Here is an 18049-nt window from a genome sequence, read left to right on the forward strand (position 1 = left end):
TAATTCACTGACAAACGAGGTCAGAGTGGCTTAAATAAGCTGCACTGAAAAACAGGTTTTCAGCCAACGACCCTGCGTCAGACATCACAAACTACAGAAGACCATCCCTCCCCATGCTGAGGCAAACAGAGACCTGGCTGACTACCCGAATGTCTTCTACTGCAGGTTTGAGAGGGACAAATTCACACCCCTCACCCACTCCATTCCAACAACAACAGCCCCCTGCAAACATCCCCATACTCTTCCCCCCGACCCTCAGGCTGCACTCAAGATACGTGTAGAGGATGTGAGCCAGCTTTTCGGGAGATAGAAGACCAGAAAATGCCAGACTCAGACAGTGTCTCCACATCCTGTCATAAAGCCTGTGCTCAACAATTGGCTCCAATCTTCAGGCAGCTCTTCACCAGATCCCTGGAGCTGTGTGAAGTCCCCTGCTGCTTCAAATGCTCCACCATCATCCCGGACCCAAACAAACCCTCCATCAAAAGACTGAATGACTACAGGCCTATCACTCTGACTTCTGTGGTCATGAAGACCTTCGAATGACTGATTTTGTCCCACCTGAAGAACATCACAGGACACCTGCCCAGCGACATATGCAAGGATCCTGTTTTTGGACTTCAGCTTGGCGTTCAACATCATCATTCCTGAAATTCTCTTCTCCTAACTCTCCTAGCTCAATGTTTCCCCCCATGTCAGTGGCTCACCAGCTGCCCAACAGGCAGGAAACAGCAGGTGAGGATAGGGGAAGTCACTTCTGGTATATGGACATTCATGCTCCCCAGGGATGTATCCTCTCCCCACTGATCTTCTCCCTCTACACCAATGACTGCACCTCCAAGGACCCAGCTGTTACACTCCCGAAGTTTGCAGATGACACTACAGTCATCAGAATCATCCAGGATGGTGACGAGTCTGCAAAGGGAGGTTGAGCAGCTGGTGCTCTGGTGCACTGAGGACAACATGGAGCTGAACATGCTCAACACTGTGGTGATGACAGTGGACTTTAGGAGACACCCCTCAGCACTGCCCCCCCCCCCCCGAACACACACACACACAATATCCAACAGCCCTGTGTCAACCATGGAGATCTTCAGGTTTCTGGGAACTACCATTTCCAAAGACCTGAAGTGGTAGACCAACACTAAGTCCAGCCTGAAAAGGCCCAGCAGAGGATGTTCTTTCCGCAGCAATTGAGGAAATTTGGTTTGCCACAGGGGCTGTTGAGCCAGTTCTACACTGCAGTCATTGAATTTGTCCTGTGCACATCCATCACGGTCTGGTTCAGATCAGCAACAAAGCAGGATAGGAACAGACCGCAGTGAACAGTAAGGACAGCAGGAAAAAAAAGAAAAGATTGGTGCTCCCCTGCACACCCTGCAGGACTTGTGCACTTCTAGAGCCTGGAAATGTGTGAGCAGAATCAGCACGGACCCCCACACCCAGGACACAGTCTGGTTGAACTCCTACCCTCTGGCAAGTGTTACCGGAGCAATGTGCACCAAATCCACCAGACACAGGAAGAGTTTTCTCCCACAGGCCATCTCTCTCATGAACACTTAACAGCATGGTGCAATAATGGACACTTATTATGTAAACGTGACACTTTGTAAACAGCCCCTCAGGTCAAGATGTCTCACCTACATAGTATCTACCATGTGCACCACCTCTTTAAACCACATGTGCAATGCAAATATACAATTGTAGATACACATAAAACTGCTGTGTACCGGTTACAAATTATTGCTGTTATTGTTAGAATTATAACATAAGTATATAATCATAAATATAAAGTACATACTTTTAGTATATACAGGTAGTCCCTGGGTTACGAATGAGTTCTGTTTTTGAGTCTGTTCTTCTGTCGAATTTGTATGTAAGTCACAACAGTTACGTACACTTCACATCTAGCATCAATTAGTCAAATGTTTGTCTTAGTATATAGTTTATATTTTACCTAAAACATCATGAATATAATATTGCAGTCATAATAATAAACGAGGAGGCACGGTGGTGCAGTGGTTAGCGCGGTCACCTCACAGCGAGAGGGTCCTGGGTTCAAGCCCCGGGGTAGTCCAACCTTGGGGGTCGTCCCGGGTGGTCCTCTGTGTGGAGTTTGCATGTTCTCCCCGTGTGTGTGTGGGTTTCCTCCGGGGGCTCCGGTTTCCTCCCACAGTCCAAAGACATGTAGGTCAGGTGGATCACTGTACTAAATTGTCCCTAGGTGTGAATGTGTGTGTGTGTGTGTGTGTGTGTCCGTGTGTCCAGGGTGTGTCCCCGCCTGCCGCCCAGTGACTGCTGGGATAGGCTCCAGCATACCCGCGACCCTGAGAGCAGGATAAGTGGTTCGGATGATGGATGGATTGTTGGACGGACGGACGGGCGGGTGGACGGACGGACGGACGGACGGGTGGGCGGGCGGACGGACGGACGGATGGACGGGTGGGTGGGTGGACGGACGGGCGGGCGGGCGGATGGATGGATGGATGGATGGGTGGGCGGACGGACGGATGGATGGATGGATGGGTGGGTGGATGGACGGATGGATGGATGGATGGACGGATGGGTGGGTGGATGATAATACATGTGACTACAGTACAGTATTTATAATTGAGAGAGAAAATTGAAGAGAGATAATGAAAAAACGTTAAAGAAACATTTCTTACATTTCCAACTCCCGCCTGCTACTGCCTCCGGAGCGGGTCACGACCGGCGGAGGTCGGCCGTGTGACGCCAGGAAGGGGGCCCGCTCGGGGCTGCCCCCCCACCCCCACCCCACCTCACCGGTGGCTGGAAAAACTGGCGTTTCGCCTCCGAACGCGTTATCGTGTCCACTGTCGTTTCAGTCGCCATCGTTTCCGTTTCTTCGCTGCGTCGCCACCACGTGCATCAGACTTACGCTTGGGCGCCGTGGTTACGAGGCAAACACACCACACACTAAAGTCAACAACACAACACACAGCACAGCATAGCATAGCATTGACGCGATCCAACTTAAAACCGGAGCACCCGGGGAGTACATGCAAACTCCACACAGAGGACGACCCCCAAGGTTGGACTACCCCGGGGCTCGAACCCAGGACCTTGTTGCTGTGAGGCGACCGCAGTAACCACTGCGCCACTGTGTGTAACTCAATTTTTTTTAAATAATAGGCTTTACGGAGGTCGGTTCGCAAATCTGGGAGTTCGTAACACTAAGCATAAGTTATGAGGTTATAATATTTGTGTATAAACAATATAATATATAAACATAAGGTATCAATTATTCAACCATAACAAAAACATGTATAGTAGTGACATACCTGTTGTGCATACATACCTCCAATATGCTGTTATGCCATTTATTTGTTCTGTTTTTCTTTGTTTGTGTGAGTGATATGTGCATGTACTAGAAGCTGCTCCAGACTGGAGTAAGACTCCTTGTATGCATAAGCACACTTGGCCAGTAAAGTTGATTCTGCTTCTTCATATGAAGGCCTAACTCAGAAGATAGTGATCCAATTAAAAATTCTATAGGTGGACACCTCTGACGATCCGGTAGCTAGCCATATAAGCAGTTGAGTCTGGATGCTTTCTCCGTCAGTATGGTTGTGTTCTTTTGTACGTGATCATTTGTGTGACGCTGTCGGAAGGCAACAACAAACATGGTGGGTTGTGTTAAGAACTGGTCTGTGAAAGGGACAAACTTTATGCTCCAAAAATCAACATAGTAGAACTTACTACTGTAGCCTATTTCTGTTAATTAGGTCGAGGAGGTAGAGGAGGAGCTGGAGGTGGCAGAGTTGAAGATGATAAGATTTTCATTGAGCGTGATGAAGAAGGACAAGATTAGGAACGAGTATATTAGAGGGACAGCTCAGGTTGGACGGTTTGGAGACAAAGCAAGAGAGACGAGATTGAGATGGGTTGGACATGTGTGGAGGAGAGATGCTGGGTATATTGGGAGAAGGATGCTGAATATGGAGCTGCCAGGGAAGAGGAGAAGAGGAAGGCCAAAGAGGAGGTTTATGGATGTGGTGAGGGAGGACATGCAGGTGGCTGGTGTGACAGAGGAAGAGGACAGGAAGAGATGGAAACGGATGATCTGCTGTGGCGCCCCCTAATGGGAGCAGCTGAAATAGTAGTAGTAGTAGTAGTAGTAGTAGGTAGAGGAGGTTCCTTGCAAAAGATGATACAATATAAAATATTGGATTTGAGGCGACATCTCTTGGTTTTTAATCTCATTTAATGTCATTGTCTACTGTAGTGACAGTAACTATGGTAACGACGCTAAATGCCACTCTGCTGCGCAGAAGTGATGTTCAGACTACATATATTTATTACACATATAAAAAGATACTTGGAGTGGCTTGCAACTCCTCAGGCAACTATAACAGCTTGCAAACGCTTGCTGTAGCCAGCGAAGAGTCTTTCACTTCTTGCTTTTGGATCTTTCCCCCCATTCTTCCTGGGAGAACACCTCTTGCTCGGAAATATTCTTCGGCCTCCTTGCATGCACCGCATGTTTGAGATCTCTCCACGTATTTTCAATAATATTCAAGTCTGAGAATTTTGGTGGCCACTCCAAAACCTTCATCTGCCTTTCCTGGAGGTACTTCATGGTTGATTTCGAGGTATGCTTCGGATCATTGTCTTGGAATACCCAACCTTTCTTCAACTTCAGTGTCTGGACTGACCTTCGAACCTTAGCCTCTAGAATTTCTTTATTTGGTGGAATCTACGTTCCAGCCACACAATATTTACAGTGCACTTACCTGCCACACAACCCCAAAGTGTGATGGATCCACCTCCATGCTTCACATTTTGCAAGGTGTTATCTACGAATGCTTCATACGTTTTCCTCCCAACATACCTTCTTTGGTTGTGGCCAAAAAGTTCCATTTTGGTTTCGCCGATCCAAAGCACATTTTTCCGAAAGGAATTGGGCTTCTCTGGGTTTTAATTTGCATATATTAGACACTTAAATTTTGTGTCAAAGTCATAGCAAAGGCTTCTGTCAACTCTGCCATGTACGTAGGTCTTTGTTGTTTAAAGTATGTTGTGTTGTCCTGTGAACTAGACCTGTGTCTGCTACTCGTTTTTACAGTGATGTGTGGGTTCTTCTGAGCATTTCTCACCATGCTGTGTGAAAATGTCTTGGTCTTCCAGACCTTGCGTTGACTTCAAATGTTCCATGTAGCTTCTATTTTCTGATAATGTTCCTGACAGCAGAAATAGGTTGTGTGAGACATTGAGAGTTTATTTGTAGCCTTCTGCTTGTTGGTCTAAGTAAAATATCCAGATTCTGACATCTGTGGACAATTGTTTAGAGCAGGCGGTTCGCAGGGTGTGGGTGTGGAACTGGATGCTATGGGGAGGCTCAGGGCAGCCACACTGCTTTGGAGGTCCATGAGGAACTGCATAACAGCACTGACTTGGTCCGTGGCGGCTGTAAGGGTATTGTTATGCTGCCCGAGTAGTATGTCCTCTTGGTGAGGGCTTGCTGGAGCCCGTCTGTGGTGGCTGGGTCCATACTGGCCAGATCATAACTGTTAACCGGGGCTGCAAGGCTGAACCCAATATGCCGACACAAGACAGACTCAAGGCAGGGTTTCAGTAAAACAAGTCTTTTAATGCCAGGCAAGATGAGGAGCCGGTAGAGCGAGGAGCAGACGGAGCACTGAGTCCAGGGCAAGAGCACACAGGGGAGGGGGACCTTGATCAAACTGGGAAGCAGGAAGACAAGCGGGGTTCCATGGAGACAGACCAACGACTGGAGGCAGAGGCTAGGCAGTGCAGGAAGGACTGAGGGGAAACATGGAGAGCAAGGTTTAGACGAGGTAACAGGCAATGTCTCAACATGTAGACTGAACTGAGCAGGCACGAGGATGTGGCCAGGCCCAGGCCCAGGCCCTGGCCCTGGCCCTGGCCCTGGCCCTGGCCCAGGCCCAGGCCCAGGCCCAGGCTGGGTATAAGGAGTAGGGTTAACTGCAGTAGATAAGATGCAGGTGGTGGACCTCTGCACTGCCTGCCGCACACCTGCCTCCGATGCTGAAGCGCGCACACACACACACACACACACACAGGGGGAATGGCCAAGATAAGGGAGACAATTTGGGAGGCTGGGACGAAGAGGGTAAGTCCTGGGAGGGCAGGGGGCAGCTGTGACGCCATGAACAGATTGGCAAGATAAACTGTTTTAGCCTCCACATTTACTAACGAATTTTGGGGGATGAAACAGTTTATCCCGAGGCTTCATGTGAAAACTGGGCTGGCTCTGATCTACCTTTCACCGCGCGCGCGTGTGTGTGTGTGTGTGTGTGTGTGTGTGTGTGTGTGTGTGTGTGTGTGTGTGTGTGTGTGTGTGTGTGTGTGTGTGTGTGTGTGTGTGTGTGTGTGGTTAGAAGCGGTGCTGGGTGTGTAACGGTTCTGGGAAGAGATTCGATGATTACTGCAGCCACTGTAACTCTACTGGAAGAGAGAAGTAAGTGTGCTGGAGGGACAGAAATGATCAAATATTAAGTCATGCCTTGGAATTTGTGTAATATTTCATGTTACCTTCTCTGCCATCTCAACAATACGTTGTGTGTGTGTGTGTGTGTGTGTGTGTGTTTGTAGTTGTTTACAGTGTCATGGTGAGGGGACGGAGGAGTGTAAGACCTGTGAAGGAAAACGACAACTCCTGACTTTCATTCAGCTTAAAGTACACTGGTGAGGAAAACTTATAATACTGCAGTTATACTACATACTACTACAAACACCACAACTGTAGTACTACCACTACTTCCGGCTACTCCCGTTAAGGGTCGCCACAGTGGATCATCGTCACACCAGCCACCTGCATGTCCTCCCTCACCACCTCCATAAACCTCCTCTTTGGCCTTCCTCTTCTCCTCGTCCCTGGCAGCTCCATATTCAGCATCCTTCTCCCAGTATACCCAGCATCTCTCCTCCACACATGTCCAAACCATCTCAATCTTGTCTCTCTTGCTTTGTCTCCAAACTGTCCAACCTGAGCTGTCCCTCTAATATACTCGCTCCTAATCGTGTCCTTCTTCATCACTCCCAATGAAAATCTTATCATCTTCATCTCCACCACCTCCAGCTCCACCTCCTGTCTTTTCATCAGTGCCACTGTCTCCAAACCATACAACATAGCAGGTCTCACTACTATCTTGTAAACCTTCCCTTTAACTCTTGCTGGTACCCTTCTGTCACACATCACTCCTGATCTCTTCTCCACCCACTCCACCCTGCCTGCACTCTCCTCTTCACCTCTCTACTGCACTCCCCGTTACTTTGGACAGTTGACCCCAAGTATTTAAACTCATGTGTCTTAGTCACCTCTACAGTACAGTACTGGTGGCGGTTGTTGGTAAACCGGGCCTCGACCGATCCTGTACGGAAATCTGATCTATGATCCACATATTTGATTTGGCAAAGATTTTACGCTGGATGCCCTTCCTGATGCAACCCCCCCCCCCCCATGTGTCTGGACCTGGGACACACTGGCTTGTGCATCCTCAGTGGCTGGTTGCTGACTACCACCTATAAATACATTGAAGTAGTTGTTATTTTTTCTTTCCACCAAACTTCAGCCGAGCAGCATCACATGGGAGAGAGTTGTTGACTCTCCGAGCACCAAGACTTCTGACAGCAGGGATAAAATACACACATCTACAACAACACACCAATGTAACATTCAATCACTGTTAACTGAACTAACTGCTGTTTAAGGTGTAATAATGCTTAATAAAAGTTTAGTCAAACTTTTAATGTTAATTCACTATAAAAGTTATCATAATTTGGATTTTTGTACTAATATGTGGTATTATTCGAGTATATATCGTTCATTACTTTCTAATGGCTATTGCAGTTCATCAAATCCAGATGCCTGACTTCAAAATAGCAGCAAAACGGTTGGTCATACCGTGGTTGTGCAGAGATAGCTGAAATCGAATGTATCTGGGCAAATATTGGTTGCATGCAGAGGAATTGTGCCATACACCAAAAGAAATCGCCCATTCAATAAAACATCCCTTTACAGCTCTGAAGAACTCAGAACCACCACGAGAAAAAAACTCATGGAAACAAGTCAATAAAACATCCCTTTACAGCTCTGAAGAACTCGGAACCATCACGAGAATAAACTCATGGAAACAAGTCAATAAAACATCCCTTTACAGCTCTGAAGAACTCAGAACCACCACGAGAAAAAAAACTCATGGAAACAAGTCAATAAAACATCCCTTTACAGCTCTGAAGAACTCGGAACCATCACAAGAATAAACTCATGGAAACAAGTCAATAAAACATCCCTTTACAGCTCTGAAGAACTCAGAACCACCACGAGAAAAACAGCTCATGGAAACAAGTCAATAAAACATCCCTTTACAGCTCTGAAGAACTCGGAACCATCACAAGAATAAACTCATGGAAACAAGTCAATAAAACATCCCTTTACAGCTCTGAAGAACTCAGAACCACCACGAGAGAAAAAACTCATGGAAACAAGTCAATAAAACATCCCTTTACAGCTCTGAAGAACTCAGAACCATCATGAGAATAAACTCATGGAAACAAGTCAATAAAACATCCCTTTACAGCTCTGAAGAACCCAGAACCATCACGAGAATAAACTCATGGAAACAAGTCAATAAAACATCCCTTTACAGCTCTGAAGAACTCGGAACCATCACGAGAATAAACTCATGGAAACAAGTCAATAAAACATCCCTTTACAGCTCTGAAGAACTTGGATTCATCACGAGAATAAACTCATGGAAACAAGTCAATAAAACATCCCTTTACAGCTCTGAAGAACTCGGAACCATCACGAGAATAAACTCATGGAAACAAGTCCATAAAACACCCCATTAAAGCTCTGAAGAACTCAGAACCATCACGAGAATAAACTCATGGAAACAAGTCCATAAAACATCCCTTTACAGCTCTGAAGAACTCAGAACTGCCACGAGAAAAAAACTCATGGAAACAAGCGAAATTTGAGATAAAGGAGCATTAAACACAGAGACTGTGTCCTTCGGTGTCTTCCACTGACAAACTCAAAGTCAGCACTTCTGCATTAATTCCGGGTTTCTGAGGCGCATGCTCACTCAGGTGATGCTGTGCAGGCTAAGGACAAGACAACCACCAGGTGGTGCTAAGCTGCTATGAAAACTCAAACTGTTGACACTGAAATCATCTAAAAATGCTCCAATGTTGTCTTTGAGTGGAACTCAATACATTTCATCTGTGTGTGTGTGTGTGTGTGTGTGTGTGTGTGTGTGTGTGTGTGTGTGTGTGTGTGTGTGTGTAGGACTAACCATGTGGAAGATTTTGTGGTGGATCAGAACAGTGGTCTGAAGTCTGAGGAGCTGAGCACTGTGACCGGGAAAGAACTTTTCAAGATCAGCCAAAACCTGGTGTGTACAAACAGTCACAAACAAGTTTATATATATATATATATATATATATATATACACTACCGTTCAAAAGTTTGGGATCACCCAAACAATTTTGTGTTTTCCATGAAAAGTCACACTTATTCACCACCATATGTTGTGAAATGAATAGAAAATAGAGTCAAGACATTGACAAGGTTAGAAATAATGATTTGTATTTGAAATAAGATTTTTTTTACATCAAACTTTGCTTTCGTCAAAGAATCCTCCATTTGCAGCAATTACAGCATTGCAGACCTTTGGCATTCTAGCTGTTAATTTGTTGAGGTAATCTGGAGAAATTGCACCCCACGCTTCCAGAAGCAGCTCCCACAAGTTGGATTGGTTGGATGGGCACTTCTTTGAGCAGATTGAGTTTCTGTAGCATCACATTTGTGGGGTCAATTAAACGCTCAAAATGGCCAGAAAAAGAGAACTTTCATCTGAAACTCGACAGTCTATTCTTGTTCTTAGAAATGAAGGCTATTCCATGCGAGAAATTGCTAAGAAATTGAAGATTTCCTACACCGGTGTGTACTACTCCCTTCAGAGGACAGCACAAACAGGCTCTAACCAGAGTAGAAAAAGAAGTGGGAGGCCGCGTTGCACAACTGAGCAAGAAGATAAGTACATTAGAGTCTCTAGTTTGAGAAACAGACGCCTCACAGGTCCCCAACTGGCATCTTCATTAAATAGTACCTGTTAGAGCCTGTTTGTGCTGTCCTCTGAAGGGAGTAGTACACACCGGTGTAGGAAATCTTCAATTTCTTAGCAATTTCTCGCATGGAATAGCCTTCATTTCTAAGAACAAGAATAGACTGTCGAGTTTCAGATGAAAGTTCTCTTTTTCTGGCCATTTTGAGCGTTTAATTGACCCCACAAATGTGATGCTCCAGAAACTCAATCTGCTCAAAGAAGTGCCCATCCAACCAATCCAACTTGTGGGAGCTGCTTCTGGAAGCGTGGGGTGCAATTTCTCCAGATTACCTCAACAAATTAACAGCTAGAATGCCAAAGGTCTGCAATGCTGTAATTGCTGCAAATGGAGGATTCTTTAACGAAAGCAAAGTTTGATGTAAAAAAAATCTTATTTCAAATAAAAATCATTATTTCTAACCTTGTCAATGTCTTGACTCTATTTTCTATTCATTTCACAACATATGGTGGTGAATAAGTGTGACTTTTCATGGAAAACACGAAATTGTTTGGGTGATCCCAAACTTTTGAACGGTAGTGTATATATATATATATATATATATATATATATATATATATATATATATATATATATATATATACTTGTGCAAACCCTCAGTGACTATGTTAATTCCCTAGCTTTTATGTAAACCGTCAGCGATACATGCCTAACCTTAATCCTTTTTGTAACACGAAGCCTAACTCCAACCATAACACCAGCCTAACCATAAACTGAACAAAAATAACCCACATTTCTCTTTAAACCTCACCTTAACTCCTTACCGTACCTCTGAGCCAGCATTTGAATGCCTCAGTTTAATACTGACCCAAGCTTGACCATAACCCTAAATGTAACCCCAGCTGTAAAGCTAATACCTAGTCCAGAAACAACATGTTCCCTTGTGGAGAATGAAACAGTGTTACTCCTATGTTGGCTGTTACTATGTTCGTAATGTCATTTCGTCGGTACTGTTGAAACGAGTAATTTAGTTTTGTTAGTGATGTTGTCGTTTAGTTGGTGAATTTAAACATTTGAACTGGATTGGGTTATTTTATTGTCTTTCTCTCAGGTGTATCCGGTGGTTGGCTTCCCAGATCCCTCCATCTCTCAGGCCTCAGAGCGACTTGTCAGAGAGCACCAAACCAAGTATGCCCAAAACTCCAGAGTGCTGCAGCAGGTAGGTTGTAGACACTACCCACTGTACATAGTACCCTACACCAGTGTTTCTCAACTGGTGGGTCGTGACTCAAAACCTCTGACCAGAAGCTCTCAATATTCAGAATGTCTTTATGCATGCTCAATAATCCAGGTAAGAAAGTTCATCTGGACACAACGTTTATTTTTGTGTCCAGATGAACTGACTCAACTTTCTGTGATCTCAGTATTCAGGTTTCTGCTACCTTATACCGTATGAGCATATACAATTCCAATGAAAGCCTTTAGTTCATTCACAGACAATCATAGACGCTGTGCGCCTCACTCACAGTGATCTGACGTGTGTCAGCATGTCCGTGTCAAATAAACAAAGACATCTGCAGCGCTTCCTGGATTTTTTTTTTTTTGAATAATCAGTTGAAGCTGTCTCCATTAGAATAGTATTCAAATGCAACCTACCTGGTCCCGCACTGACCGTTCAACCCAAATCATGCCGTCTTGTGCCATCTCATGTCTCATCTCACACTGCTGATTCATCAGAATAGGGTTGCAGAGCGAGGAATTGTGGATCCATTTGTTTTGTTGTAGCCACAGCGAAGTGTTATTCATCAAATTGTTTACTCCCACGTGTGTCCCCCACTTATCTTAGGTGAGTGCATACAGCAGTGTTCCCCAATTAATTTTCCCCAAGGGCCAAATCATGTCATACATGCCAAGCCAAGGGCCAAAACATCCAGGGGGGGGGGTTCCATTGCACCAGCAAAAGTTGTTTTATGTGCAGATGTTTTTGTTACTGCTATTGCAATTATTGTCATTATTATTATTATCATCATTAGTAGTAGTAGTACTAGATTCAAGATTCAAAAAAGGACTGGTTGTTAAAATCCCTAGTGTTTGCACTGCAACAGATTCAGTGGAGATCAAACTGGAGATGTCTGCCAAGGTGACATTGCCACCACCAGGACACATCATCAGTTGTGTACCTCAGCATCATAGGGTGTTTCGGCCTTTTATCACAAGACACCCTCCGCTGAGGCAGGCCCACCACAGGTTGATCGGTCCTGGGTGCGTGACCTGTGGTTAGCTGTTCACCCTGGCAGCCCAGACGGCGTCTCTCCTTTTGAGCCAGATCCAGTGGCTAGTCCTCTCAGCAGTGTTGGCTAGCTCTTTGGTCACTCTCCTGTGGGCCTGCCCCCTGACTCCTAGTTCCCTCAGGAGTTTTGCTGTGGAGCTGGCAACAAAGCCCCTACAACCCACCTCCACAGGGCGCACTGTATTTATATAGCACTTTACTAAAACAATGTTACAATGTGCTTTACAAAGACATAAACCAGACAAGGCACAAATAAGAGTAAGACCAGATAAGAGTGGAAATAAAAACAGTATAAATATCAAAAATATCAAACAGTATAAAAATAAATATCAAACATTTGTAAAAGCTTTCATAAGAAGAGATGTAAAAGAAGGTAGAGACTTGGTTTGTTTTAGTTCAACAGGAAGCGAGTTCCATAGTGTGGGGGTTCTAACAGCAAAAGCCCGACCACCCTTTCTGACAAACTTAGACCTGAGAACAACCAGCAGGGCTCCATCTGCAGACCTTCATGGTCAAGGGGGCATCATATACCAGGTCAATAAATCACACATGTATGAAGGAGCAAGACTATTTAAAGCCTTAAAAGTGAGCAGTAAAATTTTAAAATCAATTCAAAATATAACAGGGAGCCAGTGTAGGGAGGCAAGCACAGAAGTGATATGGTCATGCCTCCTTGTCCCAGTAATGAGCCGAGCAGCAGCATTTTGTACCAGATGGCAGATGGTGGAGGGAGCCCTTGCTGATACCAGAATAAAGTGCATTACAGTAGTCAAGCTGAGAATAGATAAAAGCGTGTACAACTTTTTGCAGATCGGCAGTTGATAAAAATGACCTGATTTTGGAGATTAACTTGAGCTGGAGAAATCATGACCGAACAACATGTTTTATTTTATTATCGAAACTGAGGCTAGAATCGAATATTACCCCCAAGATTCCTAGCAACCTGCTTAAGATTACCTGACAAACTACCAAGAGTAGTACCAAAAGGGCTGATGGAATTTGGGGGGCAGAACAGAATGACCTGGGACTTATTATCATTAACTTTAAGAACATTTTCGGGGGCATTCGGGTAGTTTAGCGGTCTATTCCATTGCTCATTGCCTACCAACATGGAGATCGCCGGTTTGAATCCCCGTGTTACCTCCGGCTTGGTCGGGCGTCCCTACAAACACAATTGGCTGTGTCTGCAGGTGGGAAGCTGGATGTGGGTATGTGTCCTGGTCGCTGCACTAGCGCCTCCTCTGGTCAGTTGGGGTGCCTGTGATTTTTTTGGGGGGGGGGGGGGCTGGGGGGAATAGCGTGATCCTCCCACGCGCTAAGTCCCCCTGGCGAAACTCCTCACTGTCAGGTGAAAAGAAGCGGCTGGCAATGTCACATGTATCAGAGGAGGCATGTGGTAGGCTGCAGCCCTCTTCACATTGGCAGAAGGGGTGGCGCAACAACCGGGACAGCCCAGAGTGGAGTAAATGGCCGGGTACAATTGGGGAGAAAAGGGGGGGAAAATCCCCCCCCTAAAAAAATAAATTTTTCAGACATCCCGGATTTAATGTCAGAGAGTCAAGTTGTGAGATTTGCTAGGGTGCTAGGGTATGAAGATTTTAGTGGCATGTATAACTGGGTATCGTCAGCATGAAAATGGTAAAACACGTTGTGATTTTTAATGACCTGGCCAAGGGGCAGCATGTATATAGAAAAGAGAAAGGGGCCAAGAACTGAACCTTGACGGACACCACAACGCAACTGGGCCATCGAATGCACTTACAATAAGTACATTTAATGTAGGGAATCAGGAGAACTACTAGTCATCAGAGGTCATAAGTGCATCTAAACAAGCATCTTAGAGCAAAACCAGTGCTAAAGTAAAAGTGCAAGAAGGAGATTTTTTTTTTTAATGAATGAATACAATAAGTGCTAAGAGCAAGTAACAGGGTAGTAGTTCTTAAAGAGGTGAAATTTCAACCTGCGCCAAAAGATGGGCAGCGACTCCGCTGTCCTGACATCAGTGGGGAGTTCATTCCACCACTGTGGGGCCAGGACAGAAAAGAGCCGTGACCGGGTCGATCGGCAGCAGGGGCCTCTGAGCGACGGGGCAACCAGGCATCCCAAGGAAGCAGAGCGAAGTGGTCGGGCGGGGGTGTAGGGCTTGACCATGGCCTGGAGATAGGAAGGAGCTGTTCCTTTCACTGCCCTGTAGGCTAGCACCAGAGTCTTAAACTGGATGCTAGCAGCTCCTGGGAGCCAGTGTAGGGACATGAGAAGGGGAGTTGTGTGGGAGAACTTAGGGCGGTTGAACACCAGACGAGCTGCAGCTTTCTGAACAAGCTCCAGAGGTCTGATGGCCGACGCCGGGGCGCCAGCAAGGAGGGAGTTGCCGTAGTCCAGCCGGGAGATGACCAGAGCCTGGATGAGCACCTTTGCCATCTCGTCGGTGAGGAACGGGAGAATCCTCCTGATGTTATAGAGGAGAAATCTGCTGGAGCGAGCAGCGAGCAACTGATGCAACGTTTTCAGCAAACGACAGTTGGTCATCCAGCATCACACCCAGATTCCTCACAGTCCGAGTTGGCGTCACCACGGTGTTGTCAATGGTGATGGCCAGCTCTCGGTGCGGGCAACCTTTTCCCGGGAGGAACATCAGCTCTGTCTTGTCCAGATTGAGCTTCAGGTGGTGTGGCGCCATCCTCTCCGAGATGTCAGTCAAGCACGCAGCAATGCGTGTCTCTACTTGTGTGTCAGAGGGAGGAAAGGACAAGATCAGCTGGGTGTCATCAGCATAACAATGTTAACAGAAGTCATGCGAGCAAATGACAGAACCCAAGGATGTCCTGTACAGGGAGAAAAGGAGAGGACCCAGAACCGAACCCTGTGGAACGCCTGTGGGCAGTCTGTGAGGCTCCGACACAGATCCCCTCCATGTCACCTGGTAGGAGCGACCCATCAGGTAGGTTGCAAACATTGAGAGTGAAGAGCCTGTGACACCCAGCCCCTCGAAGGTAGAGAGGAGGATCTGGTGGTTCACTGTGTTGAACGCAGTTGACAGGTCCAGGAGTATCAGGACAGAGGAGAGAGAGTTTGCTCTTGAAGAGTGCAGCCATTCTGTCACTGCAAGGAGGGCCGTCTCTGTCGAGTGACCCACCCTGAACCCAGACTGGTTGGGGTCCAGGAGGGTGTTCTGGTGAAGGTACAAAGAAAGTTGGTTAAAGACAGCACGTTTGAAAGTTTTGGATATAAAGGGTAGAAGGGAAACCGGTCTGTAGTTTTTGACATCAGAGGGGTTAAGTGATGGTTTCTTGAGAAGGGGGGTGACTCTAGCAGTCTTGAAGGCAGATGGAAAGCATCCTGCCTGGAGGGAGGTGTTGATGAGGTGGGTTAGATAGGGAAGGAGTTCAGGTGCTATAGACTTAAGAAGAGGGGAGGGGACCGGGTCAAGGGAGCATGTGGTGAGGCGACTGGATGTGATGAGGTTTAGAACCTTGTTAGAGGAGAGGGGTAGCGAGGTGGGATAGGGTGGGACGTGGAGAGGTGAGGGATGGTGGGATAGTGCAAGCAGCACTAACCGGGTGGTGAGAAAAGGAGGATCTGATGTCGTTTACCTTCTTGTCAAAGAAGTTAGCGAAGTCATCAGGGAGAAGTGAGGAAGTAGGAGGAGGAGGTGGGGGTTGAAGAAGTGTAGAGAAGGTTTCAAAGAGTTTCTCAGGATTAGAGGCAGAGGATAGGATTTTAGAGCGATAGAAGGCAGCCTTAGCAGCAGAAAGGGAGGAGGAGAAAGTGGAAAGAAGAGATTGGAAGTTGAGAAGGTCCTCTGGGAGTTTGCCTTTTCTCCATTTGTGCTCTGCCACTCTCAGGCTCCGTCTGTCAGTACGTACTGAGTCGGTCAGCCAAGGGGCAGGTGGAGTTGGGTGTGCAGGCCTGGAGGTGAGGGGACAGAGATTGTCCAGAGAACAGGAGAGGGTAGAGAGGATAAGATCAGTAGCAGTGTCAGGGGGTAGGAGAGAGAAAGATTCAGGTGTAGGGAGGAAAGAGGTAACAGAGGAAGAAAGATCAGTGGCAGAGAGAGAGTGGAGGTGTCTATGGGTGGAAACCATGTGGGTACGGGAAGGGGCTGAGGGGGGTGAAGAGAGTAGGACATGCAATATTGGTCAGAGAGCTGGAGGGGAGTAACAGAGAGATTGGAAATAGGACAGTGTCTAGTAAAGATAAGGTCCAGCTGGTTGCCGCCCTTGTGGGTAGCAGGAGAGGGTGAGAGGTGAAGGTCAAAGGAGGAGAGGAAAGAGAGAAGAGGATCTAGCTTGTTAGTGTGGATGTTGAAGTCACTGAGAAGGTTAAGTGCAGAGTCATCAACAGGAAAGTGTGAGACAAGTGTGTCAAGCTCCTCCAGAAACTTACCAATGGGGCCTGGTGGGCAGTACACAACCACAATGGTGAGTTTAACTGGATAAGACAGTAACAGCATGAAATTCAAAAGAGGGCGGAGAAAATTGTGGAATGTAAAAAAGAGAGTATTTTGATTTCAGGGAGATTAGCAGGCCAGTACCACCACCCTGCCTCCCAGCTCTGGGATCGTCAGAAAAAGAGTACACATCAGACAAAGCTGTGGGTGTGGTAGTGTTTTCTGGCATGATCCAGGTCTCAGTTAGAGCAAGAAAGTTGAGGGGGAGCAAGGATGCGTAGCCTGAGATAAACTCAGCTTTCGGCACCGCAAACTGGCAATTCCAGAGCCCTCCCATCACCACTTGCTCAACGTGAGTGGAGAGAGTGGGATAGATGAGATTGGTAGGGTCACAGCGCCTAGGAGTGACCCAATGCCTATGCCAGCCCCGGGAAGAGGAAAGGACAGGAATGCGAAGGAAACACATAGTCTATACTAGGTACACAAAATACAGATGACTGACCGGATCTAAAAAGAGCAGTCCTTGCTTGTCGAAGTCTTGGCTTGAAAAAGTCGCGCTTGCCTTTGTTCACTCTAGCCTTCGTTCAAGCTAGGCTTGTTTGCCTGACACTTGGAAGCTTCCAAGTAGCAGCAGTGATTTAAAGAACACTGATTGCTAATTGTCTCCCATGAGTGCAGGCCACACCCTGGCCACTTAACACCCAATTGGCCAAAGAGGTACACTGAAAATAGGCTTATTGCCCAGAAACTGGACACTCATGTAAAACTCTATCAAACCTCACACAATACTATTAAAACTGCAAACAGCAAGTTACCAAGGGATATATTTATAAGCTAAAAGGATAACTAAGTCAAAACAGCCAGGCAACAAGAAATATTTAAGGACACACTAGATGAAAAACAGCTACAGCTAGAATAAGACAGCTGCAGCAAGAACAAGATCCCGCTAGTTTCCACTAGGAACCAGCAGCAGATGTATAGAGAAAAGGACTAACACTCAAGCAGCTGGAATAAGACTAATTGCAACTTATCCAAAGGAATTGAATCAAGTGCAACTGGACTTGGTTATATATCCGTGAAGACGTTTCGCCTCTCATCCAAGAGGCTTCATCAGTTCGTGCCTCTCTGACTAGACCCAGCTAGTCTGACTGGCTGTGATGAAACTCAAGATATTAAGCCTCTTTGGAGTCGTTATCAGAGCTATTGATGTCAATGGCTCTTTTGTGTTCCGATGTTTAGCAACGACAGTCATTGGAGGTGTTAGTTTTGACTTCGTTAGTACTCCATTCAGT

The 18049-nt window shown here is 46.3% G+C and overlaps 1 protein-coding gene and 1 long non-coding RNA gene across 3 annotated transcripts in view; one reads left to right on the forward strand and one right to left on the reverse strand.

Moving 5' to 3' along the window:
- The window catches only part of LOC130106990 (uncharacterized), a 73771-nt gene that overhangs the window by 46865 nt on the left and 8857 nt on the right, over positions 1-18049 (reverse strand). The window contains exons 2-3 of one of the 2 annotated variants that reach the window (XR_008809784.1): positions 9306-9401; positions 3535-3622 (exon numbers count right to left, since the gene is read on the reverse strand). This is a non-coding gene — a long non-coding RNA (uncharacterized LOC130106990). Of the gene's footprint in view, positions 1-3534; positions 3623-9305; positions 9402-18049 lie in introns of those variants that run through there. The other variant, XR_008809783.1, reaches the window with a different exon arrangement.
- The window catches only part of LOC130106989 (uncharacterized), a 53342-nt gene that overhangs the window by 31023 nt on the left and 4270 nt on the right, over positions 1-18049 (forward strand). Inside the window, exons 14-17 of the mRNA XM_056273372.1 lie at positions 6384-6463; positions 6598-6690; positions 9299-9404; positions 11189-11296. Coding sequence (XP_056129347.1) covers positions 6384-6463; positions 6598-6690; positions 9299-9404; positions 11189-11296 — 387 coding nt within the window. The remainder of the gene's footprint in view (positions 1-6383; positions 6464-6597; positions 6691-9298; positions 9405-11188; positions 11297-18049) is intronic.

This window comes from Lampris incognitus, chromosome 2, assembly GCF_029633865.1.
Source record: "Lampris incognitus isolate fLamInc1 chromosome 2, fLamInc1.hap2, whole genome shotgun sequence".
Lineage (NCBI taxonomy): Eukaryota > Metazoa > Chordata > Actinopteri > Lampriformes > Lampridae > Lampris > Lampris incognitus.